A 16,340-nucleotide genomic window follows, 5' to 3' on the forward strand; every position below is an offset into this window, starting at 1 on the left:
GTGTTGGGGCATGTCTGTGTGAGAGTTGGAATGAATTTTGAAGGGTATTGGGGAAAAGGGTTTGGTGCCTCAGGATAGGTGGGGATTTGGGGGGAATGAGGATAAGCTTAAATAAAAACCAAAAGAACTGCGGATGCTGTACATCAGAAGCAAAAACAGAAATTGATGGAAAAGCTCAGAAAGTCTGGCAGAACCTAAGGAAGGTTCTGACCTAAAACATTAAATCTGATTTCTGTCCACAGATACTGCCAGACCTAAACCATAGAACACCTACAGTGTGGAAACAGGCCTAACAAGTCCACACCAAATCTCCGAAGAGTATCCCTCCCAGACTCATTCCCTCAACCTATAAACCTACATGTTTTATGACACATGCACCCAACCTACACACCTCTGAACATTATGGGCAATTTAGCAGGACCAATTCACCTAACCTGCACATCTTTGGATTGTGGGAGGAAACTGGAGAACCCAGAGGAAGCCCACACAGACATGACACGGGGAGAATGTGCAAACTCCACACACACAGCCACCAAAGGCTGGAATCAAACCTGGGTCCTGGTGCTGTGAGGCAGCAGTGCTAATCACTGAACCACTATGCCACCTCTGCTGAGCTTTTCCAGCAATTTCTATTTTGGTTGTGGAGGTTAATTTGTCGTGTGAGGTACTGTCCAGGTCTAAATTGGGCACAAGTTCTGGGTAGGGAGATTGTGGAATCAATGATGGGGAATCTGTTGGTGGGGGTGGTTCTGAAAGATGGGGTAAGTGGGTCCATGAGGAGGGTCAGGGGTTAGTGAAGGGGCTCTGTGGCGGTTTAGTGAAGGGATCATGGGGGGAGTTTGTTGGGAGGGGTTCTGTGCGGGGTGTCAATGAGAGGAGTGAGTGAAGGGGCATATGTGAGGGTCACTTTGGGGGCGTCGACGAAGGGGGTTGAGTGAGAGGTTTCTCTGGAAGGGGTCAGTGAGGGGTGTTGGTGAGGGGAGGGGTCTTGGGGCATCAGTGTGGGTAGTCAGTAAGGGGAGGAGTCAGTGAATGGGGTTCAGTGAGGGGAGGGGTCTCAGTGAATGGGGTCAGTCTTTGCGGGGGGTCTCTGGGAGTATCGGTCGGGAATGTCAGTGAGGGGGGTCAGTTAGCAGGGATGGCTCCTTGGGGTGGGGTCAGTAATGGGGGAGGGAGGTCAGTGGAGCAGTTGGGGCGGTCTTGGGAGTGGGGGGTCAGTGAGGCAGGTCTGTCTGTGGGCAGTCAGTGAGGGGCATGAATAATGAGGGGGTCAGTGAGAGGGGTGTCAATGAGCGGGGGATGTCAGTGACTGGGAGATCGATTGGGGGGTCTCGGGGGTGTCAATGTGGTGGAATCTGTGAGGGGAGGTCTGGAGGGGTCAGGGGTCAATGAGGTGGGGGGTCAGTGAGGGGTCAGGGGTCAATGAGGTGGGGGGTCAGTGAGGGGTCAGGGGTCAGTGGGGGGAGGGTGTTGTGGGTGTCAATGATGAGGGAGTTCCCGCCTCGGCTTCAGCTTCCAATCAGAGCACGTCCGGCGCTGACGTCAGCAGCAGTGGGGTCAGAGGGCAGGCGGACCCGGGAGAAAGCCGCGGATCTACACGCGGGCGGTGACTGTGTCGGAGGATCTGGTCCCGGGGGAGTGGAGCTGCGGACAGCCCCGGGGGAGTGGGAGAGAGTCGGTCCGGTACCACAGCCCGAGTCCAGGCCCGGGGGCCATGCGGCTGTGACACCAGCTCCCCGTCCCCCCCGCCCTCACTCCATCCCCCCGGGGGCCCGGCTCCGGCGGGGACTGTCCCTGTCCCTGGGCCGGGAGACCATGCTCGGCTGCCCCTGGGCCTGAGGAGGGGCCGGGGCCGGGGCCGGCAGGGAGGCTGGAGCCGGCCGCTCGCCATGGGCTGCGCTCCGAGTATCCATGTGTCCCAGAGCGGGGTGGTGTACTGCCGGGACTCGGACGGTTCCAACTCCCCGCATCAGACCACCGCGGCCTCCCAGCAGAGCGGAGCCCTGGCTGGCTTCTTCATCAGGACAGAGCGCTCGGGCTCCATGAGCGGCTGCCGGCCCCTGGCCAACAAGGAGCAGAGGGAACAGGGCTACAGCATCCAGGAGGAGAGCCAGGCTGAGCGGAGCCGGGCTAAGGTGAGGAGGAGGAGGAGGAGGAGGACTCGAGTTTCGGTGAGAGAAAGGGTCCCTCGGTTTGGGGGAGAGGCCGCGAGCTGTTGCTGAGGATTTGTCTTTGGGAAGGGAGGTGAATCTCTTGGCTCGAGCTGTTGAGTTCCCTGCCATGCCGCCCAGTTCCTGCCGTATCCCCGCTCTCTGCCAGGCCCCTGTCAAAAAAAGTGTTTTGGAACATATGCTGTATCTCAAATATTCTCTGTCTGGAAAGTCATGGAAATTTCCTGAACATTAAAAAGACAGAAGCAGAAGTTTAGTCCTTTGTGTCCATTCTGCATAGAGACTGTGGCTGATGTACTCTGACACAATTTTCATTCATTTTTCTAATATTCCACGACATTTGTAAGTAGTAGTAAATCAATCTCAGTGCTGAATGCATAAGACTAAACATTGGACTCTGTGTCTGAAGTATCAGGTGACCCCACCCCTTCCATCTTGTGAAGCTCATCTACTATCCACTGTTGTCTCCCGTGCTGGTATCCCACCATATATCATGGTCTTGGGTTGAATTTTATTGTCTCCATCCCCCTGAACCAATTTAGATTAGATTTGTTTAGATTCATTACATTGTGGAAACAGGCCCTTCGGCCTAACAAGTCCACACTGACCCGCCAAAGAGCAACCCACCCAGACCCATTCCCCTACATTTATCCCTTCACCTAACACTACCAGCAATTTAGCGTGGCCAATTCACTTAACCTGCAAGTCTTTGGATTGTGGGAGGAAACCCACGCAGACACGGAGAGAATGTGCAAACTCCACACAGATAGTTGCCTGAAGTGGGAATTGAACCTGGGTCTCTGGTGCTGTGAGGCAGCAGTGCTAACCAATGAGCCACCGTGCTGCCCAGTTAGCTGGATGTTGGGAACGAACCAGAATTTTCCAGAAACACGGCCCACCTTGTCATCCATTGGAAAGTGTCCTGGGACAGGCACACAGAGGCCCTGACAACTGGAACGTGTTTCCACTTGATTTTAAGGATTAAAAATTGTATCTTTAGTTTGAATGTAGATTCACATTTTGATAGGCTCGATTGATTTTGGGTCTGAATGTGATTGGAAAGCAGGATCACTTTCTTGTGAAAAGGAGACTTTTTAAACAGAGCTTTTCTTTTTTTTAACACTAATGTGTATCTTAATTTTTGGTTTTTGTTCTAGATTCAGAATGGGCAATTGGATTTTAAATATTTAGTGGTGATCAGCAGACATCCTTGGTTGATGGGTATTCTTGTTCTGAAAATGGCTTTGAAATGAGGCTATTGGTTAAGAAATGGGATGAACTTCCTTGAACAATGTTATGATCGCTTCAATATTCATCCCAACAGTTAGTTTGATCTGAGTTTTTGCATCTGTTCCTTGAATTGTATTGGTTTTTCTTTGTTCTTTGGTCATGAATACTTTGAATTATGGTAAAATGTGATGCTGAAGACCTCTATAATGATTTCAGTTCAAGAACATAACAGATGTTTAGGTCAAATGGGCTGTTTCTGGGTTTAAGAATTTCTTCATTTCTGTTGGTTTATATGTTGCCATGTGTTAAAATATCTCTCACATATAAACCATTGGAGCATCTCTAATGATCTAGGCAGTGTTTCCCACAAGTGCTTTGTACTTAAGTAGATTAATTTTTTGATTTATTCTCATGCATATTTTGTATATATTGCAAAGTTTTATTTAGTGTTGCCACTGTCGAGTACTGTCTTAAAATACAGAAAATAAACCAAAATACAGAATATAGATCCAGAAATATCTTTTAGTCCTGTCTCCATAAAGTTAGGTGTCTTTGGGGCAGCTCCCGCTTCTAGCTCAGCCATTGATCTGGATTCGGGCTCCTTCGCCCTGATGCCTCAAGTCTGTGCTGCCAAACCCACACTGCTGCAACCGCACTTCACCACTGGAGCAAAATGTTGCCTCTCTCAGCGCAATCTCACCTGTACCAATGCCACCCTGCCATGAGTTCATGTACTGGGAACAAACTTGCTGCTGTCACCTTGAAAACAGAAGTGGAGCTGATTAAAAACAATCAAAGAAAAACATCAGTTTTTCTAGTTCAGATAGGCAGCTTTCTAGTCTGAACACAGCATATTACAAAATAAACCACAATCGGGGTACAAATCAAGGTGATAGAAGTACATTCCTTGCATTGTATGTGCTCTTGTGGGCCTTATTTCAAAGGCCTTCAGTTCTTGTACTCTGGATGTAGGTATTCCTGTAGGATGTAGGTATTCAAGATGTTAAAAAGTGAATATCTTATTCATTACTTGAACTGTTGAAACATGAAGGAGGAGTTCACAGCAGTGCAGCTCCTGCCTAATTTTGTGATCAGAATGATATTCTTCTATTTTGGCTGCTTGATATCAAATCATATCTAGTGTAAGAATGGTATGGTTAGATGTGGAGTAAAGCTATACTTGCTCTGCTCTAACAATTTCCCTTAGCCCCAGACTCTGGAGAACATTTCCTCTTCTACCACTAATTTACCACTTAGACCAAGCTGTCATAAAAACAGAAAATATGTGAAACTTGTAAATGTTGATGGTCAAAGGCACTTGGATGTATTTGTACAACCAAAACAAAGTTAACATGTTTTTACAGTGAGTAATAAGGAATACAGTTATGTTGTCTATTATTGCAAGGCATTTTGAGTACAGGGATCTAGAAGTCTTGCAGCAATTCTATGGCACTTTGGTGAGATTGCACCTGGGATAGCGTGGGAGGTTTGATCTTCATATTGAAGAAAGAATATACTTGCATTAGAGGCCATATAGCAAAGTTTCACTAAATTTATTCCTTCATTGAGGGGTTATTTAATTTAAAATCAGGAAAATTATGGACGGCCTATTGATGCTAAGAGGTAATTTAGAGCATGGGGTCACAGTCTTAGGATAAGGAGTTAATGATTTAGGTCGAAGCTGTGGAGAAATTTCTCCACTCCAAGGGCTCAGTTGTTTTTCTGTTCCAGAGAACTGTGGATGAGACAAACTGATTTTGATCTCTTGGAATCAAAGGATATGGGTAGCAGGAAGGAAAGTGAAGTTGAAGTAAAAGATTAGTCTATATTGTATGGGAAGGTGGACCAGGGTCGAGGAGCTGTATGGCTGACTACAGTTCCTGTTTTTTTGTACATCTAAATGAGGTGGGCATTTAGGAGATTCTATGAAAGTATGAATTAGCCTCCAGAACTTGGTTTTGGCTGTTACCTTCCCAAACTTCCATTCTGTAATTCACTGTAGGGAAGTCTGGAAAAGCACTGTGAAATAATTATTCATTTGGCATTTTGCTTTCCGATCTTTTGTTTGCTCTCGGTCTCTCCTCCTGTCCCTCCGACCTGGTAAGAGTGGATTTCTAGAGCATTGCATTTGGCATGATGTATTGATGTTTATGCTTAATTATCTCACAACTTTATCGGGTTCAGCAATCCATGGATGGTGTCCATGATGACTGACAAATTTCCTGGACCTGATGACCTGCATCATGGGGCTTTAAAGGAAGCGGCTACAGAGGTGGATGTATTGGTTAAAACTTTGTCTAGATTTTGGAAAGCACCAGTTGGAATGAAAAACTGCAAGTGTAAATCACTATTCCAGAAAGGGGAGGAAGCACAAAGTAGGGAACTCTTAGCCAGTTAGTCTAGCATCATCTTTAGTCTAGCATTCTTAATCCATTATTAAGGAGATGGAAGAAGAGCATGTAGAAAATCAGAATACAATCAAGCAAGGTCCGTTTGAATTTGTAAAAGGGTAATAATCAAACAATAATCATACTGCAGAAGAAAGCCATTCAGCCCATTGTCTGTTCTAGTCCTCCTAAAGTGTAATTCATATACTGTCCCTCCCCATCCTCTCTCGTTCCCTGTGAATTCCACCTCTCAGCTATTTAACATTTAGAAAACATTGAAAAATTAACAATACGAAGGCGATCACTTTACCAATCATGTTTGTGCAAACTGAAAAATGAGCTACCCAGGCTAATCACATCTTCTAACGCTTGGTATCCCTGGAGAAGTTAGGACTGTTGGTAGCTATCCAGATAACTTTTAAATGATTCAAAGGTTCTTTCAAGAGTTCCAGACCCCTGCCACACTTTGGATGAAGTGCTGTTTTCCTCCGCTGTTTTTTTTTAATCCTACCAATCACTTTAAATCTGACCGCCTAGTCAATGATCTCTCTGCTAAGAGAATTAAGTCCTTTCCATTCACTTATTCCAGGCCCTCCAACTTAATCAAACGTTATTTGACACATTTATTGAAGTTCTTTTGAAGAAGTGACACAGGTTGGATAAAGGGAACCAGTCAGTCATGCGTTCGGAATTCTAAAAGGCATTTCAAAAGATGCCACACAAAGATTTACTGCATGTGATAAGAATTCATGTTGTTTGTTGGTGATCTCTTAGCAAGGTAGAGGATTGTTTACCACTGGTTAGCCAGAGTCAGGATAAAGGGGTCATTTCAGGTTGGCAAAGCAACTAGCAGAGTGATACAGGATCAGTGTTGGAGCCTTAACTATCTTCTCATTTATGTAATTGACTTGGATGAGGGGACTACTGTATTGTGGCTATGTCTGCTAAGGAAGGTGTAAAAGATCTGCAGAGAACAGAGGTATGTTAAGTGTGTATGCCAAAAGTTGGCAGATGGTGGGTTATTCACTTTTGTAAGAAAAATAGGAAAGCAAAATATTATTTAAATGGAGTATATTGCTGAATGTTGGGGTGCAGCAGGATCTATCCATCCTCATGCTAACCACAAAACACCATGCAGATATGGCAAAAAAATTAGAAAGGTGAATTGAATGTTATACTCCACCCCTTTTGTAATAAATGTAAGGAAGTCTTGTTACAAGCATTGAGGCAGCATCTGGAATGCATGCACAGCTTTGGTCTTTTTGCTTAAGGTGGGATCAACTCACTTGAAGCAGTTCAGAGAAGGTTGTGGCGGCTGGAACATGAATATTCTCAAGACTGAATTAGAGCTTTGATTGACCTACAAAGGTAGGTAGGATGAAAGAGTTAAGAATGGCAGAACATGTTTGAAGAGCTGAATAGTTTAACCATGCTCATACTTCCAATGAATCCACTCATCAGTTTTAATACCAACAATCTTAACAGATTCACTCTGGCAGACGGTTCAGTGGGACAGGGTTTCTCTTGTCTGTTATCTCTGATACAGGTGGCAGGGCAGTCTGACAGTTTATTGCCATCTCTTAACAAAAGTCAGCTTCTGTATCGTTTAACATGAGCTGTTATATTGATGTACCTGTTGTAGAAAAGTATGTGGCTGCCTCATTGGGCGCTGTCAAGCAATTCTTGAGAAATTTAAAAATAAATAATGCGTCTTATTGGAACTTCATTGGGAAAATCATTGTTAGGGTCAGTGAAAGTTTACAAAGTTTTCAGAAATTTCTCTAACATCAAAATATTGAATTGTCCAAAATTGTTGGTAGGTTAACTCTGATTTTACTCAACCCCTCTAACAAACCCTTTAATGAAAAAAATCCATCAGCTGACTGATTGCATATGATAGCTGGACTTTTTGATTTATTATAGATGTCCAATGTTGCTCAGAGATTCTAAAGAAACTACCTTGAAGGACATGGGTCTGCAATGGCTTTGTATGCCTAAGGCATTTCATAGGCAATGAATCACTGCTGATAGGTACTTACTGCTTTGCCAGGATTTCCAAGAATACTTAATTTTTGAAAAAAATATTAATTTTATCATGTGGACATTGCTGGCTGGAACACCATTTATTGCTCGGGGGAAGGTAGTGCTGAGCTGCTGCCATCTTTGTGGTCTGAGGGCGCACAGTGTTGTAAGAGAAGCAGTTACAGAACTTGACTGAGTGACAGTGAAGGAATGACAATATACGTCCAAGTAAGATGTAGGGCTTGGAGGGGAGCTGGCAGGTTCCTGTGTGTCATTTGCTCTTGAACTTTGTGGCAATGGTCTTGTCTTTGGAAGATGCTGTGAATGGAGCTTGGTGAGTTACTGCAGTGCATGACACAGATGGTACATACTGTTGCAGCTAGTATCAGTGAAGAGTGGGAATGTTGAAGTTGGTGTATGAAGTGCCAATCAAGTGGGGCTGATTTGTTCTGGATGATGTCAAGCTTTTTGAGTGGTGTTGGAGCAACACCTGCCTAGTTAACTGGAGAATATTCCATCAGACTGCTGACTTGTAAAGGCAGCTAGGCTTTGGGGAATTGGGACCTTAGTTGCTTGCTACTGAATTCAAAACTGTATTGATAAACTTTTTATTAACCAGTTCTGACATCTTACGTCATACCTCTGGGACAGTTGAGACTTGAACCTGGCCTTCTGGCCCACAAGTGGGGACGCTATCACTTCAGTACAAGTGCCTAATTGCACTATTTTTGTTGCTAGTGCAGTTCAATTTCTGGTCAATGGTCCTCCCTCCCTCCTTCCCTCCCCCAGATGTTAATAGTGGGCAGTTCAGTGAAGGTAATGCCATTAAATTTCAACTAAAGTCACAGTAAAATGTATTTTCACAATGTAAAATGCATATCAAATGGTTATTATATAGATCACCACTAAATGGGAGCTTTGTTTTCTTTCATGTTTATTGATGAGAGTAAAGGTAGTGGCTGCAAGGGTATAATTGTCAAGTGCATTAGTACCAATTTGTCCAGAATCTGATGGCATTCATTCTAAAGAAAGGTCCATGTTTATATAACCCCTGATTAATTCTCAGAAACACTGCAAAGAATTCCACCTGTAATGAATTATTGTACTTTTAGTGTAGTCACTGTTGTACAGGCTAATGATTGATTATGATACTATTACAGCAAGTTTATTGTACAATGAACTGTTGAAGGTTATAATGTGCTGCAGCTGATCTTTGTAATAAACCAGACCAATGACTTCTGGCATTTTGTTGAGTTTGACTGGCTGGAACTGGTTTGGGTTCTTAGCTTCTAGCCTAGTAAGGAAAATCTTTTCCCGCAACATGTATCTTGCTGATGTAGATATAATCAGAAATTTAATTATGTTTTGAGTGAATAAACTACATATTTAAGTAACAATGTTTTCTTTCAGTAGGATTCCTTTTAAGCTCTACAGAGATCAATGTTGCAACTTGTTTTACCCCAGATTTTAGTTCTTATATTGTCAAATTTGTAGATATTTAATAAAAACTTAAGTCTCTTAATTGTTTTTAAAAATAACTTGTAGAGGTGAGTGGTGTTCGTGCCAATGAATCGAATTCTCTTTCACCTCAAGTGTCAACATCTAGCACTTGTGAAGACATGTGAAGAATATGTTGGACATATAGCTATATGCACCGAACCTAATGATGTGCTTCATCCCTTTCCCACCTTGTTAACCTCCTGCTGTGATTGAGTTCCAGGCAGTTTTGTACCTATTTCTTTAATGAAGATGACAAATCTTCCAAATTTGTTTTCATGATGCTTCTCTCTTCCAAGGTAAGAGACTCATCATTAACCTCACCGGTTAAAGGCTCTGCCACTGATTTGGTCTGTAATACTATGCTTTTGAAACAGTGACTTATGGTTTAATACATGAAATATTGATCGCACCATTGAGAAAATCTGCTACGGCTCTTTATGGTATCCTAAGTAAGGGAATTGAATGGCTGAAAATGCCTGGATATTCACAAGTGAATATTGAGTTCCACCACACTCACTGCCCCAGGAAATCTCCAAAAGCAGATTCACATATCCACATAATCATATCATCAAGGTATTGCCCAGTTACAAAATCTGGGTTTTGGAGACTTGAGACTTGTTCAAATTCCAGTTAGTCAGATGGCTCAGCTGATCTCCTTTGGCTTGTGTACTTTTGCAAGTTTGAAGATCAGCTGGTTAAACAGTAACTTCAGAAGCAGTTATGACCTATAAGTGCTGTCTCTTTTAATGGATATGTGAAACATTTGTATAATGCTGTCAACACTGTTATGTCCCCATACTACAGCTTAATCCTGAGCTGGTGTATGTTGTGCACAGCCTTAATGCATGGTTTCCAGTCTAAAATGCATTGATTCATGCTTTTCATATTATTGACCTGAAATCTATCTTTACCCTTCATTTAGAACATTAATATTTGAAATCCCTGCTCTTTCCCAGTGGTGCTGTGCATTTTCTCTATCCAAATATTTATTTAATATTCTGTTTGAGACATTGCATCCCAGATCACAACAACTCACGAGATTACACAAACAGGAAATGTCACAAGTCACTAATAAGCCATGGCAGCAGGTTAAAAACTCTTCAGATCAACTTTATCAGTCACCAAAGTTGTGACTTGAACGAAACTTGAATATGCAAAATCTTTAGTGTTGAAAGATGAATTAATATCAGAATTCTCCCCAAAGTAACAGGTCAATGCATCACTATTGAGGTGAATTTTAACAGGTCAATGCATTGACTTATGGTTTGGCAATGAAGTGTTCTGACATTGTGTGGTCACTGGATTGAGATGTAGGAATTTTTTAAAAAATAGATGTGTTCTGTGCAGCAGAGTTATGATAAATCTCTCAACAAGTGAGGCTGCTTGGGTACCATGGCATATTTCCTCAGATTTGATCCTGTTCTTCAGCCCGAATATTCGTGTAACCCATGATTTTTTAACTATTTACAAAACATTAAATGAGTTATTGCCGTATGAAGAAAATCCCAAAAACAGCTTGCATGTAATTGTGATCTTGTTATTGTAGCTGTTACTCTAAATGCAAATTATTCCTCGCTGAAAGGTGGAAAGCTTTGGCACAAATACTAATTAGAAACTTACTCTTGAGTTGTAATTTGCTTCCGTTTGATAAATCTTGCTCAGGATGTGGTGTTTTCCTAGATGACCAGTCCTGGCCCCTCCAAGGCCATCACCTCTACCCTTAGGTACACGCACAAAGGTGCTCACAGTATTCCAAATGCGGTTTCACCAGAATCTCAGCAGGACATCCATGCTCAGGGAAGGTTTTTTTGCATGATAGCAGTAGGTAACTACACTTCATCATAATTGCCAGGATCTTAATGAGTTATCACCATACTTGCAGATAACAAAGCTGAGTGGAAAGATGAGCCGTGAGGAGGATTTAGACAAGCTGAGTGAGTGGGCATATATATGGCAGATGCAGTACAATGTGGATAAATGTAAGATCGTCCACTTAGATAGCTAAAACAGGAAGGTGGATTATTATCTGAATGCCTATAGACTGAGAGAGGAAAGTGCAATGAGAGCTGGGTTTTCTCAGACACCAGTTGCTGAAGATAAGAATGCAGGTGCAGTAGGTAATAAAGAAGACAGATGGTATGTTGGCCTTCATAGTGAGAGGATGTGACTACACGAGCAGGGATGTCTTGCTGCAATTGTATCGGGCCTTGGTGCAACCACATCTGGAGCAGTCTGTGCAATTTTGGTTGTCATACCTGAGGAACAATGTTCTTGTGATGGAGGTAATGCTGCAAAGGTTCACTAGGACTGATTCCTGGGGTGGCGGAACTGACGCATGTAATGATCTTCAGAAGAGTGGAGGGTGGTTTGGAGGAGAACACTTGCATAGAAACATATAAAATTCTGACAGTACTATACAGGGTAAATGCAGGAAGGATGTTCCTGATGATAGCATTTAGGACTGAGACAAGAATACATTTCTTCACCCAACGAATGGTGAGCCTGTGGAATTTGGAAAAAGCAGTTGAGGCCAAAATATCATGTGATTTCAAGGAGTCTGATATGGGACATGGGGCTAAAGGGCTCAAAGGATATGGGGGGGGAAAACAGAGACAAACTCTTGAGTTACATGATCAATCATTATCATAATAAATGGCAGAGGAGGCTATAAAGGCTGAATGGCCTATCTCTGTTTTTGTGCCCCTGCCCCACGCCTCACCTCGGAAACATAAGGTTGAACCCCCTACTCCACCCACAGACAGTCCCATCAGTAGAATGGGACTAGTGTAATGTGAACATTAAACTTTTCAGAACCATTACCGTCAATAACAGACATTGTCTTTGATCTGTCTGGTCTGATTCACCCAAACACTCCCCTAAAATAAATGTCCTTTCAGTAATCTTTTGGTGTAGCACTTTGCTCCTGATCAAGACCAAAGCACCCTCATCCTTATGCTTGAGTGGGGGCCTGGGCAGATTTTCAGGTCAAAAAAGCAAAGTTGATCAAAACTCTAGTCTGACTAGGCAATAATCAGACTACAGCTGGAATACTATGAATAATTTTTTGTCATTGTCTAAGGAAAGATATACTGGCATTAGAGGCAGGCCAGAGGAGTTTCACAGATTGATTCTGGGTCTGGAGGGATTTTCTTAGAATTTGGGCCCTTACTCTGTGAACCTCAGAACAATGAGAGGCAGACTCATTAAATCCTGCAAGATATAAGGGACTTGGCGGAACTAGTTTCAGACAGCAATATCTCCAATTAAGGACCTTGTCCATTTAAGACCAATACAAATGATTTTTTTCCTTTTTAGGAGGGTAGTGAATATCTGTGAAATTCTTTACAATAGTGCCCTGTTAAGGCTGGATTGTTAAGCCTGAGACAGACAGGATATTAATTATTATAGGAATCTAGGGTTATGGGAAAAGGCAAGAAAGTGAATTTAGGAATTATCAGTTCATGATGACATTGAGTGGTGGAACCCACTTGTTGGGTCTCATGGCCTCCTGCTGCTATATTTGTCTTGGTGTGGTTTTTGTCTCTCTCTCTCCCTCATTCCTCCCAAGGCCCAACTTTTCCCAGAAGTGACAAAATAAAACTGGAGGGTAGTTTTTGATTGTCACTATCTATTGGCAAAAGGTATTGGCTGAAGAAGGCAATACATTTTCTCCAACAAAAACAGAAATTACTGGAGAATTTACAGCGGGTCTGGCAGCATCTATGGAGAGAAAGCAGAATTAAGTTTTGAATCCAGTGACTCTTCTTTAGCACACTGCTTTCTCTCCACAGTTGTTTCCAGATCTGTGTTTCTTCAGCAATTTCTCCAGGTCTTCACATCCACAGTTCTTTGTAAAGTTTGGAGAAATACTAAAATAAAACAGTCACTATCAAGCTGCTTGAGAACTGATGTAGAACAGTAAAACCAAAATGCAGTAACGCTTGGCAGGTCAGACAGCACCCGTGGAAAGGGAAGCAGTTAATATTTCCAGTGTATGACCTTTCATTAGAACTCAGAAAATGTATGAGAGTGTACAGTAAGGAAGGAGATGGAGGAGGGCAAGGACAGAAGGGATGCTCTGGTTGGGTGAAAGGTAGCAGCAATTAAATGCCAGAAGGACTGATGGTGCACAGTGAAAGAGGGCAGTAATGAAAGGAGCATGGTGCGTCTCAAGAATCAGAAAATGACAAAGGCAGAACCGACACCTGTTTTCTGAACAAGTGGGAGCAACGGTTATGATGTGAAATAATTGAATGGAGTATTGAATCCAGAAGGCTGTAGCATGACTAATCTATGTGTTGAGAAATGAATAATTGGTAATGTAGTTGTGAGACCCCTTGAGGTATGTGATCTTAATGTGATAGAATTTTTCAAGATGGAGATTGTGGCAGCTGAGTCTGAGACGAGGGTTCTGAATCTTAAGGGGAACTATGATGGTTTGAGGTGTGAGTTGGCCTTGATGGATGGGAAATGTTACTGAAAGGAATGATAGTGGGTAGGGAAGGACAAGCATTCAAAGAGTGAATGGGTGAACTATTAAAATTGTCATTCCTGTCTAGCACAAGAATGCAAAGAGAAGAGTCCCTAAGACATGGCTTATGAGGAAAATTAGAGATAGTACTAGATGCAAGAAAGAGGCATATAAATTGACAAGAAAAAGAAACCGACCTGAGGGTTGGGAGCGGTTTGGAAGTCAGCAAAGGAGGACCAAGGGATTCATTGACACAGGGAAAAATAAGTCAACTTACAGAGAACATAAGAACTGACTAAAAGTGCCTCGACACTGAAAAAAGAAAAAGATCGGTAAAACTTAATGTAGGTCCATTACAGTCAGTAGCAGGAGAATTTATAATGGGGAGAAGGAATGGCTGATAAACTAAATTTATATTTTACTTCTGCCTTCACAAAGGAGGATGCAAATAATACAACAAATAATGGAGAACACATGTTTATTGAGAGGGAGGAACTAAAGCAAATCTGTATTAGTAACAAAATGGTGTTCAAGAAATTGGTGGGATTGAAGAAAGATTAATACTCAGGGTCTAATCGTTTACATCCCAGAGTACTTAAGGAAGTGGCCCTAGGAATAGTGGATTCATTGGTGGTTACCTTCCAAGATTCTTAAGACGCTGGAAGAGTTCCTACAGATTGCTAATGTAACCCTGCTATTTAATGGAAGATATAAAGCAAATAGGGAATTATAGACCAGGGAGTCTGTCGTCGGTCATGGGGAAAATGCTAGAGTCCATTGTCAAGGATTTAATAGCAGAGCACTTAGAAAACAGTGGTAGAATCAGGCCGAGTGAGAGTGGATTTACAAAAGGGCAATCATACTTGCAAGATCTCCTGGAATTCTTTGAGGATCCAGCTATAAGAATTGATTGGGGAGGGAATTGGAGAGCCAGTTGGTGTGGCTTGTTTGGACTTCTAAAGACCTTTGACAAAGTACCACACAAAAGATTAATGTGTCTCGCAAAATGCATGCTGGCCTACTTAGCAACAAAGTTGAGTACAGGATCAAGGATCTTTAGCTGCAGTTATTCATGGCATTAGTGAGGCCATATCTGGAATATTGTGTGCAGTTGGCCTCCTTATCTGAGGAAGGATACTCTTGTTATAGAGGGAGTGCAGCAAAGGCTTACTGAATTGATTCCTGGGATAGCAGGTCTGACATATGAGGAGAGATTGAATTCACTGGAGTTTAGAAGAATGAAGGAAATCTATAAAATTCTAGCAGGACTAAACTGATTAAATGAAGGAACAATGTTCCTTATGATGCGGGTAAATCCAGAACCAGAGGTCATTAGTTTATGGGTGAAGGGTAAACCTTAAGATGGGGATAAGGATAAATTCCTGTGGAATTCACTACCACAGGAATTGGTTGAGGCCAAAGCATTGTGTTTTCAAGGAGAAGCTAGATATAGTTGCTGGGGCTAAAGGGATCAACAGATATGGGGAGAGGGTGAGATTAGGGTGTATAGCTCAATCAACCATGATCATATTGAATGGCGGAGTAGTCTTGAAAGGTTGAATGGTCTGCTCCTGTTGCTATGTTTCTAGACCACAGAAATGTTGTTCATATTTTCTTTCTTTTGAGGATGATTTCGTAACTTGTTACTTTCCCAGTGAGTATAAACATTTTCACTATAATTTGTTGCATATTGAACAGATGGTTGTGATATACTGGAATATCATTGCAGGACTCTGATTCCAGCATGTGCTAGTTGCATTAAATGACCTACTTCAGTGCTATGTATTCTGTGCTCGTATAGATTAATGGAAATTTGGAAATTAATTACAACTAGTAATTGAGCCCAGGGATTCTAATTATATTGCCACATTCAAGGGCAATGTTATAGTTTATAACCAGTCCCTTGATTAGATTATCACACTTTAATCAATCCCAGGTAACTGTTTAGTCTGTCTAAGCTAGGCAAACTCTTGATCAGGTTACACTGTTAATTTTTATATATTGTGCATGTATAATTGTGTCTGACTTCATTGCACCTCTCTGTACTGAACCTTTATGTATGCGGAATGTTTGAAGAGTGTGATATTTGTCAATGATATCCTGCTCATATTTGGAGCACTGAAATGTTCCAACAAAAATAAAATTCATAGACTTTCATTTGATCTCTGGTTGAGCTTTAAACCCTAGAAAGGGTTATTTAGAAAAATCTCAATAAGAATTGCAACTCCTTTTAAAGTTCAAGGCAATCTGTCCAATGCTATGAAGTACGTACCAATGAATATTTAACATATTATTCTAACATAACAATTACTAATCTGTGGCAGACACCTGCTTTCGCAGATTCGCTGTTATGAGATCAAAGGCATGTCTGTTTCAGTTTGTGTCATCCTAGCTGCTTACAGCCTGTATGGGATAACAGGAACAGCAGGTTTTAAACCATGAGGGTCAAACCAGACTAGTGACAATGAATGTAGAAATGAGGGGTGCTTGATAATTGAAGCAGCTTTTGCAGTGCACTGTTACCATCGGAGCAAAACATTCATGTTGATTCAAAAATTA

At 42.2% G+C, this 16,340-nt stretch overlaps 1 protein-coding gene across 1 annotated transcript in view; it reads left to right on the forward strand.

Annotated features, from left to right (window-relative positions):
• The first annotated feature begins 1,598 nt into the window (after positions 1 to 1,598).
• Positions 1,599 to 16,340, forward strand: part of pde8a (phosphodiesterase 8A) — a 138,992-nt gene continuing 124,250 nt past the window's right edge. The window contains 1 exon segment of the mRNA XM_087981200.1: positions 1,599 to 2,135. Coding sequence (XP_087837326.1) covers positions 1,890 to 2,135 — 246 coding nt within the window. The 5' untranslated portion in view covers positions 1,599 to 1,889.

Source organism: Chiloscyllium plagiosum, unplaced genomic scaffold, assembly GCF_037043375.1.
Source record: "Chiloscyllium plagiosum isolate Xiang-an unplaced genomic scaffold, Cpla_swu_hap1 HiC_scaffold_39, whole genome shotgun sequence".
NCBI classification, from domain to species: domain Eukaryota; kingdom Metazoa; phylum Chordata; class Chondrichthyes; order Orectolobiformes; family Hemiscylliidae; genus Chiloscyllium; species Chiloscyllium plagiosum.